This window comes from Malaya genurostris, chromosome 1 (genome assembly GCF_030247185.1).
Source record: "Malaya genurostris strain Urasoe2022 chromosome 1, Malgen_1.1, whole genome shotgun sequence".
NCBI lineage: Eukaryota > Metazoa > Arthropoda > Insecta > Diptera > Culicidae > Malaya > Malaya genurostris.
In genome coordinates, this window is record NC_080570.1 from 115,862,994 (window position 1) to 115,880,977 (window position 17,984).

Genomic DNA, 17,984 nt, shown 5'->3' on the forward strand with positions numbered 1-17,984 from the left:
GCAGTGATGGAATACCTGGCCGCCGAAGTGCTGGAATTGGCCGGTAACGCTGCCCGTGACAACAAGAAAACGAGAATCATCCCTCGTCATCTGCAGCTGGCCATCCGTAACGACGAGGAGTTGAACAAACTGCTCTCCGGAGTTACCATCGCACAGGGCGGTGTACTGCCAAACATCCAGGCAGTGTTGCTCCCGAAGAAAACCGAAAAGAAGGCCTAAATTGCACTTGATTCGCACTGAAACCAATCGAAAAAACGTCCTTTTCAGGACGACCACAATTTTCTGATAAAGAACTTATAGAAATTTACTATTTTACTATCGATCAATCATATTTACTCATGCAAGCGCCATAAGACTTGTTTTTTTTTCCATAGCTTCTAGGATAATTTCCCACATTACAAGTGAAAAGTCGATGGTCGGTGGTCGATTGCGCTGGAGAATAGATTTATTTTTTTTTTACCGATCAAGCAAGGTTGGTTGAATGAAAACGACAATCGTCTGGAGAGTCAAGCTACTAAATTAAATATGATTATACGAAAAACCGCGTACAGAGCGATACCGTGTCCGAACTGGCTCTACACTAAATGGAAACTATAACGGCATTCATTTTCCAAGAAAAGGAAAACTGGGATAGTTTTAAAATACAAATATAATTGGGAACAAAAACATCAACCATTTTTATTGATGAATTTTCGCAAGCTAGATTTTTACGAACGGACTTCATCAATCATCGTGCATAATCCGTCCGCATTTTCATTTGATCACCTACCGATCCTTTCGTCGCTGCTTACCGACTGAGCGAACGAACATATTTGATTGTACTACAAGAGAAGCATGCGCGTAGCAGCGGGGTCGGCTCTATGGCTGCGCACCAATTTATCCACTATAGCGTGTCGGTGAAGCACACGCTCAGAAAGTAGTGCTGCTGTGATGGATAAAAGCATACTTTTTTTTTTTTTCTTACTGTGCAGTTTTGTTGAAGCGGACTACCCAAAAGCGAGCGAAGTAGGAAATATCGATTAATTCTTTGCATGGATTTTTTGGTAGTCCTGAAAAGGACTGTTTTGTTGAACACCGTCGAAATAAGAACGGTAGAATTCGACATGATGATGATGACTGACTGACGATGGGTCAATTTACTTCTTGGCAGCCACCTTCTTCGGGGCAGCTTTTTTGGCTGGCGCGGCCTTCTTTGGCTTCGGGGTCTTGGGCTTGTTGGCAGCGGCTTTCGATGGCTTGGTGGCCTTCTGCTTCGGTGCAGCAGCCTTCTTGGCGGCCTTGGCTGGTGCTGCCTTAGCCTTCTTTGCAGCGGCGGCTTTCGGCTTTTTCTCACCTGCAGGCTTTTTGGCCTTCGGTTTCTTCTCGCCAGCGGGTTTCTTGGCAACCTTTTTCTTCTCTCCGGCAGCCTTCTTCGGTTTTTTGGCAGCAGCCTTCTTCGGCTTCTTCTCGCCAGCCGGTTGCTTGGCACCGGCTTTGATTTTGAACGAGCCGGATGCACCGGAACCCTTGGTCTGGGTGAGCTTTCCCTTCTCGACGCCAGATTTCAGGGCCTTCTTGATGAACGGGGCCAGCTTGGCGACGTCGCACTTGTAGTTGGCGGCGATGTACTTCTTGATGGCCTGCAGCGAAGATCCGTTGCGTTCCTTCAGCGTCTTGATGGCAGCCACTACCATGTCATTGACTGGTGGATGTGTCGATGGCTTCTTCGGTTTTTTGGCTTCTCCCTTGGCGGCTTTGGCTTTCTTCGGTGCCTTGGCCGGTGAAGCAGCAACCGGAGCTGCGGCCGATACGTCAACAGCGGTTTCAGCCATTTTTTCTAATGTGCACTTTTCTAAAGCAGGTAGAACGAGCGAACGACTAAGCGAATACAAACGAGTGTGTGAATGCAGTAGAATCGTGCGATACGTTCGGGCACCGAATCCGTCGGCCCTGTTAGGGAATACGCACATGACGGTTACCATTCGGTGCTAGGTAGGTGTAGGTAATTTTTCTGGACTATTGTTTTTTAAATTGTAAACAATGAATCGACAGCAGCGGAAGTATCGCCAAAGAGTGGTTTTATGTTTGCTACGATGTTTGAACTTTCTGCTCCACCATTCGCGAACAGCCGGACGGGCAGTGATGATAGCGAAATATGCATTCAATATCGGACAAACGGTACATGCTTATTTCGAATTGTCAAAAATAGTAAAACAGTACCATTTAAACAATGCGGACTCCAACGAAACATGGTTCATTGGGAAGAGAAATATTTTCTCTTGACAACTAACACAACCCGTTCGATGACGGTTGCGACGCGCACGAGATTGAATCGGTCAAACTTGAACCTGCTGTCTGGCGCAAATCGATCAAACGACCAAAACGCAGTACGAACCGGTGACTAAGCTTTTCAATTTTTCCGTGTTCTGCATTTGGAAAATACAATTTTTAAACAATTTGACTAACAGATATGTTACGTGAGCATAATATTTCCGAACATGCCTTCCGAAATCTGGAACACGATGGCACTGCCAACGAATAATGCTGGCCAACGTCGCCAACGCCCGGGCGTGTCGGTTGTTCTGAAAGCATTTTGGTTACTATTTTTTGTAATGAACTTGTTTTGCCATTTGAATTTGGTTCATCTTGCAAATATTAAACCTGAACATCAGGACAGGTCAATTCCAAGAGAGAGGATGTTTAAAAATTTCGACAGTGAAAAATTAGAATCAAACAAACCGAAGTCCTTTCTAACACAACGAGTCAAATGTGTGGTGTGTTGTTCACGTACCACAAACGGCTGGCTGGGCTGAGAATATTTGTCATCAGAAGCAATAACCAAAAAACAATCTTTCCCAAATCAGAATACCGGAATTGTGGAGCGCATTTAGGATTTTACATGCAAAATATACGGTGCAAGTATTACCATTAAATAATAATAATAATCCTTCGACACCTCCATCTGTCTAGCGTGCGTGCCAGACATAGTCAGTCTCTCAGTCTCAATCGATTGGCAACAAAGAACTCGAGCAGTGATTTGATTTGATACCGAATTTGAGTGTTGCTTATATTTGATAGATATTGGCCGAAAATTGTCACGTACCGGAAGAAAGCACCGAACCCAACCGAACATTAGCCTACTATTCAAAGATTGGCAATTGCTGTGTATTTCTTTCGCCAGAAACATCCCCACCAGTCGTCTGGGGATGGGACGTTGACTATGTCAACGGCAAGCAAGCGTCTGTCGGGGTAGTCTTGGAACGAAACAAATTGGTATTTTCATGATTTTGAACCAATATTGTATAGTATAGTGTATTGAGAGTAGCAGTAGCAGAGTAATACTAGTAACTGGTGGCCGAATCCCGTCAGAATTGTCAGGCAGTCAGTCACATGGCATGACACGGCGAGTGCACGATGTGTTGCAAGCTGGGTTACAAATTTTGCTGAACTATGTAACAGGGAAGCAATGTGTATTGTCTGTGCTGCTTGTCTGTCAGCAGGTCGTCTATTCTCCTCTCAACTGCTACTTTAGCAGAAACAAAAATGAAAGACCAAAAAATAAGGAAAACATTTCAAACACCTATAGATTACTGACTTTCCATATGGGGGGCATGAATTGTGCAACGGATCGGATGTCATTTTCTGTGCGCGCGCAACTTGTGTGTGTGTGTCTGAGTATGTGATTGTTTAAGGGAAAATATTCGAATTCGTAAACTCGTTGGTAATTGATTGGGTGGCCCTGAAAAGGGCCTTTGGGGTATATGTTGTGAGATCAAACGAAAGCCGATAGCCTGTTTAAGCACGTTCGCCACGGATCCGACGAGCCAGCTGGATGTCCTTTGGCATGATGGTAACACGCTTGGCGTGGATCGCGCATAGATTGGTGTCCTCGAACAAACCGACTAGATAGGCTTCGCTGGCCTCCTGCAGTGCCATGACGGCGGAACTCTGGAAGCGAAGGTCGGTCTTGAAATCTTGGGCAATTTCACGCACTAAACGCTGGAACGGCAGCTTGCGAATCAACAGCTCAGTCGATTTCTGGTAACGACGGATCTCCCGAAGGGCTACTGTTCCTGGCCGATAACGATGGGGTTTCTTCACTCCGCCAGTAGCAGGAGCACTTTTGCGAGCAGCCTTTGTCGCCAGTTGCTTACGAGGAGCCTTTCCTCCGGTCGATTTACGAGCGGTCTGCTTGGTACGAGCCATTATTTCTTTCTTTTGCTTATCCTTTCTCTCTACACCGTACTGTACGCGTTGAAAACAAAACACAGAATGAGCTCAAAACGGACCTGGCTGGCTGTTTTATACCTGCCCGACCGCTCTGAAGCAGCCAATCAGCACAAAGCAAAGCACGAAACGGACCCTCTCGGTAGGTATAAAAAAAAGCACCGGTCTGCGAAGTGGCATTGATTCAGTGATTCGGTATTCAAGTGTGAACAAGTCCAGACGTGTTTTCTCTTGCGTGCGCGTTTTTCTCTCGTGTTTTTCCTCCCGTTCTTCGCTTATGACGAAACGAAGGCGGCGTTCGGGCGCCGGTTCGAAATCTAGCCCGAAACAGAAAACCAGTACCGGTGTGCTGGTTAGTCCCAAGGAACCAGATGGCAAACGTCTGCGATCAGATGCAGGCATCGTTTCTAATCGTTCTTCACGTCACGCGAGCATAGCTAGTGTTGCTAAAACCGTGACAAATCACAGTGAACTAGATGGGTTTGGTGATTTGAATCCAGATTTTCCACCAAATAATCAACCGCTACCAGTCAAAATCAAGCTTCCCCCCATCATGGTGAAGGCTGTTCCCCTGGATAAATTAATGAAAACATTAAAAGCTCTCGGAATCTGTGCGCAGTATAAAATCTGCCAGATCGGCATAAAAGTGATAGTGCAATCTAAGAATGAATTTGAACATATTATGACATATCTGAAAAAATCAAAAACTGAGTTTTTCACCCACGACATCTCTGGTGATAAACCGTTCAAGGCTGTAGTAAGAGGACTTCCACAGATGAGTGTGCAGGAAATTGATGACGAGCTCCGTTCACACTACAAGCTATCTCCAGTGGGGATATTCCAAATGTCTCGCCGAGATAAAAGCCAATCGTTCCGGGACTCTCTTTACCTGGTCCACTTTGCAAAGGGCACTGTCTCGCTCAATGCACTGCAGGCTATAAGAACCATTTGCTCAGTGGTCGTTCGATGGGAACCGTATCGGGGCACAAATCGAGACGTCACACAGTGCCAGCGGTGCTTAAATTTTGGACATGGCACCAGAAACTGCAATGTAAAGCCACGATGCGGAAACTGTGCGCAGTCACATGCAACTAGTGACTGTTTGCTTGAAGGTGCAATCAATTACCGCTGTGCCAATTGCGGTGGTAATCATCGGGGATCTGAGCGTTCCTGTCCGAAGCGGGAGGAATACAAATATATTCGAAAACAAGCTTCTTCGAAACCCCAACAAGGAAATAAGAAACAACAAACCCTTCCATTATCGAAGGCGGACTTTCCTCCTCTACCTGGCGCTGGTACTAGGACCCCTCCTAATGGACCCTCTGTAATGAACGGAAACCCTCCACGCGGTTCAGTATGGAACAACGGACACCCGGTGAATCCTACAGAACAGCTTTTTTCGCCAGAACAACTGATGAGCATCTTCACCGAGATGTGCGGCAATCTCCAGCAATGCCGAACACGTCGTGACCAGATCTACGCTTTGGGTCTTCTCGTTATCAGATATGGCTGCTAAACCGTTAAAAATTCTCAACTGGAACGCTCGTTCTCTTAGAACGAAAAAACTTGAGCTGTTGGATTTTATCACATCTAATGTGGTAGATGTAAGTATCATCACTGAAACTCATCTTTCCCCCGAAATTTCGTTCTCTGTGCCAAATTTCTCAACTGTGCGGTTAGATAGACTCAATTCTCGTGGTGGCGGGGTAGCCATTTTGGTTAGAAAAGGCTTGAAGTTTCAAATCCTTCCCCATCATAACACAACTGTTATTGAATCCCTGTGCATTGAAGTCGAAACATCTTCAGGAAAACTAAAGATTATTGCTGTTTACTGCCATCAGCAATGTTACGAAAGCAATGGATTAGCAAGAAAATTTAAAAACGACTTGGCTAAACTTACAAGATCTAATGCAAAATATATTATCGGAGGTGATCTCAATGCAAAACACGATCTCTGGAGAAATAGCCGTAAAAATCAGAACGGTTCAATTCTTTTCGAAGATAGCCAACTCGGTTATTACTGTGTTCACTATCCTGATCAACCCACTTTTCTTTCACCGGCGGGAATAACGTCTACTTTGGATATTTTCCTCACCAACACTGTTATATCCAAACCAGTAACGCTTTCGGAGCTTAGTTCAGATCATTACCCCGTGGTCTGTGAGTTTGGCGGAGAGATAGAAACGGTTATACAAAAACGGAAAGATTTTCACAATGTAAATTGGGTGGTTTTTCAAAGATTGGTTGACTCACATTTGGAAGAAAACCCAGTAATAAATTCTCCGGAAGACATCGAGACGTGCCTGAACAACTTTCAACTAGCGTTAAACCGCGCTGAAAAATCGTGCATTCGGGAAAAACCGGTAAAAGCCGATTTTATCCCAATCGACCAAACCACCAAATATTATATCCGTCTTCGGAATATTTATAGGAGGCAATTTCAGAGAACTGGTACTCTGATAAAAAAGCAGCTAGTTGCTGATCTGAACGTCATAATCAGATGTAGAATCGAGGAACTCAAAAATGACAGCTTTAGGAAAATGGTAGGAAAGTTGAAGGATTATTCTAGACCATTTTGGAAAGTTGCCCGAGTTCTGAAGTATCGACCCAAGACAGTCCCCCCATTAAAAGCGGATGGTAAGCTTCTTGTTTCACCTGTAGAAAAGGCCTGTATCATCGGAAACCACTTTGTTAATTCCCATAGTCTTGGTGTTAATATTCAAAGCCCACTCGAATCAGCAGTGAGGGAAAATGTCCAAAACCTGGATGAAATGGCTTGTGTTGTCAACCCAAATCAATTATTTACCGTTGATCAAATCCGCTCAGCAATTAAAACCACAAAGAACATGAAAGCTCCTGGCTTCGACGGCGTATTCAATTTAGTATTGAAAAATCTAAGCCTCAGGGCACTCACTTTTCTCACATACGTTCTTAACAAGTGCCTAGAGATGAGTTATTTCCCATCTATTTGGAAATTGGCAAAAATCATTCCAATCCTCAAGCCTGGAAAGGATCCAACATCTCCTACGAGCTATAGGCCGATTAGTTTGCTTTCATCGATGAGCAAAATATTTGAAAAGCTTCTCCTCGAACGCATAGTAGACTTCGCGAACCGAAACAACATTCTCCTTCCGGAACAATTTGGGTTTAGGAAGGGTCATTCCACAACACACCAACTTATGCGAGTGGTGAACATTGTGAAACAGAACCGCACAGTTTCAAAATCAACCGGCATGGCTCTACTTGACGTCGAAAAAGCTTTTGACAACGTTTGGCATGATGGACTGGTTTACAAGTTACTCGAGCTGAACGTTCCAATTTACCTGACGAAAATCATCCGCAGTTATCTTCAGAACAGATCGTTCAAAGTGTCTCTCCAGGGAACGGTCTCAGATGCTTTCACTATTCCAGCAGGCGTTCCCCAAGGTAGTCTCCTGGGTCCATTGCTATACAGCATCTTCACCTCGGATATTCCTCCTCTTCCCGACGGTTGCTGGCTATCACTGTTCGCGGATGATACCGCCATTCTAGTGAAGGGCAGGCAAATCCGTGAAATCAAGAATAAGCTCCAAAGGTGTTTGAACATATTCATCACCTACACGCGGAAGTGGAAAATCCAGTTGAATCTACCGAAAACTCAAGTGATCCTGTTCAAACATCGGCAAACCACCAGGCTGGATCCCCCAGCTGACTGTAAAGTGACCTTAGGCGTCACCCCGATCGACTGGTCACCCGAAGCTATCTATCTTGGGCTTCTGATGGACTCCAAGCTCCTGTTCCGTCAGCACATTGAGAAGATGCTGTCCAGATGTTCCCTGCTGGTAAAATGCCTTTACCCACTCATCAATCGTCGCTCCAAGCTGAGTGAAAGAAACAAACTGGCCGTCTACAGGCAGATCATTGTTCCAGTGATGGACTACGCGCTTCCGGTGTGGCAAACTTGTGCTGTTTCTCACCGGAAAAAACTTCAAGTATTGCAGAATAGAACATTAAAAATGATATTAAATCTCCCGTTTGATACACGTACATCCCTGGTACATAACATAGCAAAATTCGATACTATAGAAGAGAGAAAAACCAAAATTTGTAATAAATTCAGAGAAAAATGTCATGATTCCGAGTATATACTTATACGAAATTTAGTATTTTAAGTAGGTTAAGATGTAAATATTTTGTATATAGTAGATTTAAGGACAACAAACAACCAAAATTCCGTTAGAAACGGTAATCATTAAGTAAAGCCAATCAATTCATCACTCACAAACAAAACAAAAATGTAAACATTATCAAAGATGTAAAGGCAACCCTAAATCACTTAAAAACCAAATTCATGTCTCTTTGTAAACAAAAAAATGAAAATAAAGATTATTTAAACTGAAACTGAAAACTGCGAAGTGGCATTAGTTTCACTTGTACTGTCTTACTTGCAAGAACAAGCAGCTAGCAGAGAAAAATGACTGGTCGCGGCAAAGGAGGAAAGGGACTCGGAAAAGGAGGCGCCAAGCGTCATCGTAAAGTGCTTCGTGATAACATCCAGGGAATTACCAAGCCCGCTATCCGTCGTCTGGCTCGTCGTGGTGGTGTCAAGCGTATCTCCGGTCTGATCTATGAGGAAACTCGTGGAGTGCTGAAGGTGTTCCTGGAAAATGTGATCCGAGATGCAGTAACCTACACTGAACACGCCAAGCGCAAGACCGTCACCGCCATGGATGTCGTGTATGCTCTGAAGCGACAGGGTCGCACTCTGTATGGTTTCGGAGGTTAAACGTCGTAACGAGAACACACATAACATAATACGGAAGGATAAAAGGCCCTTTTCAGGGCCACCAATATGTTTCGCAAAGAATTAGTTAGCATTTGCTGGTATTCATTATAATCTATAATCATGATGATGATGATGATGATGATGGTGGTGGTGGTGGTGATGATATGAGAATAGTAAGAAGTGTGCAATAGAGTAGTGAGTAGTGTGAATTCAACCGGGTTCGAAACTGACTAGATTTTTCAGTCCAACAACTAGGTTTTCAAACAAACAATTTAACCAGCAGTCGTTAGGGTGGAAACTGGTTTTCGGTTTCGCATCAAGCAAACACGACATTATTATTTCTGGTCGGTTGTGAGTTTCAAACTGCTGTTGACACTTGAGTACTACTCAACGCGCCGCTGAAAAACGTAACATTTGAGAAAAGAAATTAGTTATGTTGTTTAACATGAACTATCTTTTCGAAATCATTCATTCCCATTCAACTGTTCTGGTCAACTGTCAATGCTGTTGGCTTCGAATTTCGACTATACAACATGCAGCATTTGCTCAAAGCCGCCTAGGATAGAAAAACGATTGCTGTTGATATGTCATTGGTTGGTTTACAGTAGCATGCATGTGTATGTGTAGCAATTTATTATTTGGTTGGTCGACCAAGTCTGTCGATTGGTCCGAAAAGTAATCGATACTTTTCTTTATTTCGAAACCAACATATTTTTGCTCCGAACAATATATTGTCCATATGGCATGGATGAATACTCCGAAACGCGAGAACAATTGTACCTGTGTTGTTCATAATTTGTTCTGTTTTTCTCGTTAGGTGTTTGTTGGCTGATGAAAGTAAAATCATCAACGAACAAAATGTGTTTGGTGATTGAATGAGGGAAATATGCGAACTTAACACTTTGTGTAGATTTGTTTGTGGCCCTTAAAAGGGCCGATTATGCTTGGCGATTCGTATGCACACACACGATCGGGGGGGTTTGGTTGTTCTCACTCAGTTTACTTGGAGCTAGTGTACTTGGTGACGGCTTTGGTTCCTTCCGAAACGGCGTGCTTGGCCAACTCTCCTGGCAAAAGCAGACGAACGGCGGTCTGGATTTCGCGAGAGGTAATCGTCGAACGTTTGTTGTAATGGGCCAAACGCGATGCCTCGGATGCAATGCGTTCGAAGATGTCATTGACGAAACTGTTCATGATGCTCATCGCCTTCGAGGATACTCCGGTATCAGGGTGGACCTGCTTCAACACTTTGTAGATGTAGATAGCGTAGCTTTCCTTCCTGCGGATCTTCTTCTTTTTCTTATCTCCCTTGGCGATGTTTTTCTGGGCCTTGCCGGATTTTTTGGCTGCCTTTCCACTGGTTTTCGGTGCCATCGTGCTTGACGGTTCTCGTACGTTCAGAGTAACTGCTTTAACTTAAATGACGCTATTTGCCATATGACAGCTCGTTTTATACCTGCTATTGAGAGCGGCGCATGGACTGCCCCTTTGTTAGAATTCCTTTTCCTGTTCGCAGAACGGGAAACAGTGAGACGATATAAAACAGAGGGTTAGTACGGCGGCAGCCAGTATTACTGAATTGGCTGTCTAGTCGTTAACAGCATCTCGTGGATTTTTTACGCAGAAACACGCACACACAAAATGTCTGGCCGTGGTAAAGGAGGAAAAGTTAAGGGAAAGGCAAAGTCCCGCTCAAACCGTGCTGGTCTGCAGTTCCCAGTAGGCAGAATCCACCGTCTGCTCCGGAAGGGAAACTACGCCGAACGTGTCGGTGCCGGTGCACCGGTCTATCTGGCGGCAGTGATGGAATACCTGGCCGCCGAAGTGCTGGAATTGGCCGGTAACGCTGCCCGTGACAACAAGAAAACGAGAATCATCCCTCGCCATCTGCAGCTGGCCATCCGTAACGACGAGGAGTTGAACAAACTGCTCTCCGGAGTTACTATCGCACAGGGCGGTGTACTGCCAAACATCCAGGCAGTGCTGCTCCCGAAGAAAACCGAGAAAAAGGCCTAAATTGCGATTTCCGGAACATATTGGTGTTACCCCCCTTACAGAACCCGTCCTTTTCAGGACGACCACCTCACTGTGATAAAGAAATATTTAAGATTGCTTTGAATTAAAGATTGCTAAAGTTGTGATACGCCTGGAAAGTATAATGCGCAAATCAAGTATAGCGACCTTTGTTCATTTTCGTTTTCGGAATTTTACCCTGAATCGGTGTATCTACCTGATGCGAAAATGATGTCCGCTTTTTCAGTGTTTGGAAAACAGAAGACAAAATCGGTCATACCAGACGAATCGGAATTTTAGAATGATCGATGTGAGTTCAATGGCGAAAATCTTTCCCATCGATTTACCGGAAAATGCAGCCATTAAAACATCCAAACTTGATCATATAATCTTAGAGAAAGTGTCGCACGAGAAATAAGAGAATAATTTTCGTTCGTATCCGTGACGACACACCGATCCAATATAGCGCATGTATCTGTGTCATTGGTCGGCATCATCTCATGAATGGTGACGACCGACTAGAAAAAAAGAAGAAGAAGAAGAAGATATCGTAGCTACCACCATGATGGTGAATAAACACTGCCACACACACAGGCCAAAAACAAATGGTAATGTAATGTGTATATGAGGAAACGAAAATCAAGCTGTACCTAAGTTCAGCCATCGGTCTCAGAACCGGAGGGCAAGGTCGCATAAACGCGCGCGTGCGTGTGTGTGTGTGTGTGTGTGTGTCTGTATATTCATTTACATTACATTAGCGGCCCCTACACGTGGCATTGTTTATTATTGACAACCAAAAGCATCGTCAGTACCACCAATCCAATTAGCTTGGTAACTTGTGTCGGTATTTTTCGAGAAAACGTTTAGAGCTTTAAGTATTGCAACTGAATATTGAAACATTGAGAGAAGAGTTCATTAAACAGTACACTCTCGCCAATGAAAGTTTTGTTGGATTGGCGAATAATTTTGATTGTTTGAACATATTTTCATCAATCCGATGATGTTTCGACCATTCGACTAACATATATTTTCGAACGAATACGAATGCCACAAATACGATAGCGACACGAACGTAAACAATAAGGAGAGTAATATTGGCTACTACGAGAATGCGAGAGGCGTGAAAGAGAGAATGAAAATAACCGACGAACAACTATGGCAACAGTGTACACCAATTGTCTAGACCGAACCGCAGTTTAGTGGTTGGTAAGTGTGTATTGGTGTGCGATTCTAGCAGGAAAAATAAAAACTGCTGCTCATTAGAATATCCTATTGGAAAGACTATCTACTTGGAAAACAGGAACTCCGAATTGTTTTCCGACGGTCCATGTAAGAAATTACTGAAAGATTACTCAATAGCAAGTTGCTTATTTAGCATCGATTGTTGAGTTTCGTTGACATGATCAAACGATGAACGCGGCTTACTCAATCCTAACGCAGTGAACGGAACTCTCGCTGTTCGGATGGTTAGGTTAGCTTAGCAACAATGACAAATGGCAACTGAACGAAAAATGGTTGAAATGGTGAAAAATCTCTCAAACTCTCAAGTGAAAAGTAGTCCAGGTTAACCGGTATTTTTTCTCCCTCTGCTCATGCTCATGGATGGGATATGGGAAATCGGTTTGACTTTGCGTCGTATAAACGGTTGTTCGTTTCTACCTACCACCATCCGAGAGGTAAACAATACGTACATGAAAAAAAAAACTTAACGACAAAAGTAAAAACCAATCTTTATATGATACCTTCCCGTTATTGTACGTGTTTCAAAACGCTTGTGCCTACAAAATTGAAAAAATTTGTCTTGTGTTTTCTTTTCCGCAATTTTCAGTAGCAAGCAATTTTGTGAATCGCATACCTCAGTTGCACTATTGCGCAAATTGTGTGTGTGTGTGTGTGTGTGTGTAGACTGCCATGAACAACATGTTCCAACTTATCGCAAACAGAGGTGCGTTGGGAGAGCGAGAGAGAGAGAAAAGCAAGTTAGAGAACATAAGAATGAACTTTATTATGACTGAGGGAAAAACCAATACCCATACATTGAAGTAAACCAGTATGACGTTGATATACATATGTATTGGTGTATGTTTTTGGAAAGCGGAAAATCTTCTTTTTCGTTCTTTGTCTCCGAATTCATCTCCTTTCATTGATAATCGATGGATGAGTGATAAATGATGAATGCTAACTCAAATCGCTATTAAAATATAAATCACCACTCGCAAAATCGAACAAACTAATGTTTTCTGTCCTGCAGGTACAAATCTAATTGTTCCTAACAAGCAAACAGTAAACTTCGGTTGCTAGAGATAATGACATTTTCGTTATTTTGGCACAGGAGATTTATTCTTCTCGAAAACCTGCGATTTTCACGAAAACAAACACACACGCACGCGCGCAATCAAATGAAAAAGTGCATGTTCGAAAGAAATTTACATTTGCTTGTCGTCTTCGTGATGAAGTCTTACCATCAAAGCATCATAGAAGAATACTTTACTATGGGACGCCTTTTCAAAATTTACCCTCTGAGAATGTGATAAGTTTTTTGTTTTATCAATGTCTTCTTTCGCCGTTCTTCGGAAAAGGCGGGAAATCTTTGGTCATCCCTGTACAAAAGTAGTGCCTAAAACAATTCGCTCTCTCTCGCTTCCGCAACGGTGTGTGGCTGGTTTCAAGGAATTCAGTTCCAGCATAATGTAATGCACAAATTGGATGAGATTGTTCAAAACAACTAAACTCACTCAAACCAATTGCCCAGCACCTTCCCTCTATTGCACTTTCTTTCACAAACGGCCACCACCATCACAATCGAAACGAGTAAAGAAGAAGCAAGCAAAACAACACACGAGAATTCGAATTTAACACTTTGTGTAGATTTGTTTGTGGCCCTTAAAAGGGCCGTTTGTTAGTTCTCGCATACACGGGGTCGGTGTTGTTCTCAGTTTACTTGGAGCTGGTGTACTTGGTGACGGCTTTGGTTCCCTCAGAAACGGCGTGCTTGGCCAACTCTCCTGGCAAAAGCAGACGAACGGCAGTCTGGATTTCGCGAGAGGTAATCGTCGAACGTTTGTTGTAATGAGCCAAACGCGATGCCTCGGATGCAATGCGTTCGAAGATGTCATTGACGAAACTGTTCATGATGCTCATCGCCTTCGAGGATACTCCGGTATCAGGGTGGACCTGCTTCAACACTTTGTAGATTTAGATAGCGTAGCTTTCCTTCCTGCGGATCTTCTTCTTCTTCTTATCACCCTTGGCGATGTTCTTCTGGGCCTTGCCGGATTTTTTGGCCGCCTTTCCACTAGTTTTCGGTGCCATCGTTCTAACGTTGACGTGCGTTCAGAGTAGCTGTTTTCACGTAAATGACGCTAGCTCGCCCAAGAAACCCCGTTTTATACCTGCTACAGGCAACGCAGTAGGGACAGCCCCTTTGTCAAAATTTGATCCTCTTTTGCGCTTTATGCTCTGCCTATTCGCAGAACGAGAAACAGCGAGATGGTATAAAACAGAGGGTTAGTACTGCGGCAGCCAGTATTACCGAGTTAGCATCCTAGCTGTTAGCATCGTTTCGTGGATTTTTTACGAAAACAAAACACATAAAAGAAAATGTCTGGCCGTGGCAAAGGAGGAAAAGTTAAGGGAAAGGCAAAGTCCCGCTCGAACCGTGCTGGTCTGCAGTTCCCAGTAGGCAGAATCCACCGTCTGCTTCGGAAAGGAAACTACGCCGAACGTGTCGGTGCCGGTGCACCGGTCTATCTGGCGGCAGTGATGGAATACCTGGCCGCCGAAGTGCTGGAATTGGCCGGTAACGCTGCCCGTGACAACAAGAAAACGAGAATCATCCCTCGTCATCTGCAGCTGGCCATCCGTAACGACGAGGAGTTGAACAAACTGCTCTCCGGAGTTACCATCGCACAGGGCGGTGTACTGCCAAACATCCAGGCAGTGTTGCTCCCGAAGAAAACCGAAAAGAAGGCCTAAATTGCACTTGATTCGCACTGAAACCAATCGAAAAAACGTCCTTTTCAGGACGACCACAATTTTCTGATAAAGAACTTATAGAAATTTACTATTTTACTATCGATCAATCATATTTACTCATGCAAGCGCCATAAGACTTGTTTTTTTTTCCATAGCTTCTAGGATAATTTCCCACATTACAAGTGAAAAGTCGATGGTCGGTGGTCGATTGCGCTGGAGAATAGATTTATTTTTTTTTTACCGATCAAGCAAGGTTGGTTGAATGAAAACGACAATCGTCTGGAGAGTCAAGCTACTAAATTAAATATGATTATACGAAAAACCGCGTACAGAGCGATACCGTGTCCGAACTGGCTCTACACTAAATGGAAACTATAACGGCATTCATTTTCCAAGAAAAGGAAAACTGGGATAGTTTTAAAATACAAATATAATTGGGAACAAAAACATCAACCATTTTTATTGATGAATTTTCGCAAGCTAGATTTTTACGAACGGACTTCATCAATCATCGTGCATAATCCGTCCGCATTTTCATTTGATCACCTACCGATCCTTTCGTCGCTGCTTACCGACTGAGCGAACGAACATATTTGATTGTACTACAAGAGAAGCATGCGCGTAGCAGCGGGGTCGGCTCTATGGCTGCGCACCAATTTATCCACTATAGCGTGTCGGTGAAGCACACGCTCAGAAAGTAGTGCTGCTGTGATGGATAAAAGCATACTTTTTTTTTTTTTCTTACTGTGCAGTTTTGTTGAAGCGGACTACCCAAAAGCGAGCGAAGTAGGAAATATCGATTAATTCTTTGCATGGATTTTTTGGTAGTCCTGAAAAGGACTGTTTTGTTGAACACCGTCGAAATAAGAACGGTAGAATTCGACATGATGATGATGACTGACTGACGATGGGTCAATTTACTTCTTGGCAGCCACCTTCTTCGGGGCAGCTTTTTTGGCTGGCGCGGCCTTCTTTGGCTTCGGGGTCTTGGGCTTGTTGGCAGCGGCTTTCGATGGCTTGGTGGCCTTCTGCTTCGGTGCAGCAGCCTTCTTGGCGGCCTTGGCTGGTGCTGCCTTAGCCTTCTTTGCAGCGGCGGCTTTCGGCTTTTTCTCACCTGCAGGCTTTTTGGCCTTCGGTTTCTTCTCGCCAGCGGGTTTCTTGGCAACCTTTTTCTTCTCTCCGGCAGCCTTCTTCGGTTTTTTGGCAGCAGCCTTCTTCGGCTTCTTCTCGCCAGCCGGTTGCTTGGCACCGGCTTTGATTTTGAACGAGCCGGATGCACCGGAACCCTTGGTCTGGGTGAGCTTTCCCTTCTCGACGCCAGATTTCAGGGCCTTCTTGATGAACGGGGCCAGCTTGGCGACGTCGCACTTGTAGTTGGCGGCGATGTACTTCTTGATGGCCTGCAGCGAAGATCCGTTGCGTTCCTTCAGCGTCTTGATGGCAGCCACTACCATGTCATTGACTGGTGGATGTGTCGATGGCTTCTTCGGTTTTTTGGCTTCTCCCTTGGCGGCTTTGGCTTTCTTCGGTGCCTTGGCCGGTGAAGCAGCAACCGGAGCTGCGGCCGATACGTCAACAGCGGTTTCAGCCATTTTTTCTAATGTGCACTTTTCTAAAGCAGGTAGAACGAGCGAACGACTAAGCGAATACAAACGAGTGTGTGAATGCAGTAGAATCGTGCGATACGTTCGGGCACCGAATCCGTCGGCCCTGTTAGGGAATACGCACATGACGGTTACCATTCGGTGCTAGGTAGGTGTAGGTAATTTTTCTGGACTATTGTTTTTTAAATTGTAAACAATGAATCGACAGCAGCGGAAGTATCGCCAAAGAGTGGTTTTATGTTTGCTACGATGTTTGAACTTTCTGCTCCACCATTCGCGAACAGCCGGACGGGCAGTGATGATAGCGAAATATGCATTCAATATCGGACAAACGGTACATGCTTATTTCGAATTGTCAAAAATAGTAAAACAGTACCATTTAAACAATGCGGACTCCAACGAAACATGGTTCATTGGGAAGAGAAATATTTTCTCTTGACAACTAACACAACCCGTTCGATGACGGTTGCGACGCGCACGAGATTGAATCGGTCAAACTTGAACCTGCTGTCTGGCGCAAATCGATCAAACGACCAAAACGCAGTACGAACCGGTGACTAAGCTTTTCAATTTTTCCGTGTTCTGCATTTGGAAAATACAATTTTTAAACAATTTGACTAACAGATATGTTACGTGAGCATAATATTTCCGAACATGCCTTCCGAAATCTGGAACACGATGGCACTGCCAACGAATAATGCTGGCCAACGTCGCCAACGCCCGGGCGTGTCGGTTGTTCTGAAAGCATTTTGGTTACTATTTTTTGTAATGAACTTGTTTTGCCATTTGAATTTGGTTCATCTTGCAAATATTAAACCTGAACATCAGGACAGGTCAATTCCAAGAGAGAGGATGTTTAAAAATTTCGACAGTGAAAAATTAGAATCAAACAAACCGAAGTCCTTTCTAACACAACGAGTCAAATGTGTGGTGTGTTGTTCACGTACCACAAACGGCTGGCTGGGCTGAGAATATTTGTCATCAGAAGCAATAACCAAAAAACAATCTTTCCCAAATCAGAATACCGGAATTGTGGAGCGCATTTAGGATTTTACATGCAAAATATACGGTGCAAGTATTACCATTAAATAATAATAATAATCCTTCGACACCTCCATCTGTCTAGCGTGCGTGCCAGACATAGTCAGTCTCTCAGTCTCAATCGATTGGCAACAAAGAACTCGAGCAGTGATTTGATTTGATACCGAATTTGAGTGTTGCTTATATTTGATAGATATTGGCCGAAAATTGTCACGTACCGGAAGAAAGCACCGAACCCAACCGAACATTAGCCTACTATTCAAAGATTGGCAATTGCTGTGTATTTCTTTCGCCAGAAACATCCCCACCAGTCGTCTGGGGATGGGACGTTGACTATGTCAACGGCAAGCAAGCGTCTGTCGGGGTAGTCTTGGAACGAA

The 17,984-nt window shown here is 44.1% G+C and overlaps 2 protein-coding genes across 2 annotated transcripts; one reads left to right on the top strand and one right to left on the bottom strand.

Moving 5' to 3' along the window:
• The first annotated feature begins 8,659 nt into the window (after positions 1 to 8,659).
• LOC131427820 (histone H4) lies at positions 8,660 to 8,971 on the top strand. Its single transcript, XM_058591355.1, has one exon. It carries the CDS (start codon positions 8,660 to 8,662, stop codon positions 8,969 to 8,971), a length of 312 nt encoding a protein of 103 aa, XP_058447338.1.
• Positions 8,972 to 15,876: 6,905 nt separating this feature from the next.
• On the bottom strand, positions 15,877 to 16,551 carry LOC131427827 (histone H1B-like). The gene has a single exon (XM_058591368.1). It carries the CDS (start codon positions 16,549 to 16,551, stop codon positions 15,877 to 15,879), a length of 675 nt encoding a protein of 224 aa, XP_058447351.1.
• Positions 16,552 to 17,984: the final 1,433 nt, after the last annotated feature.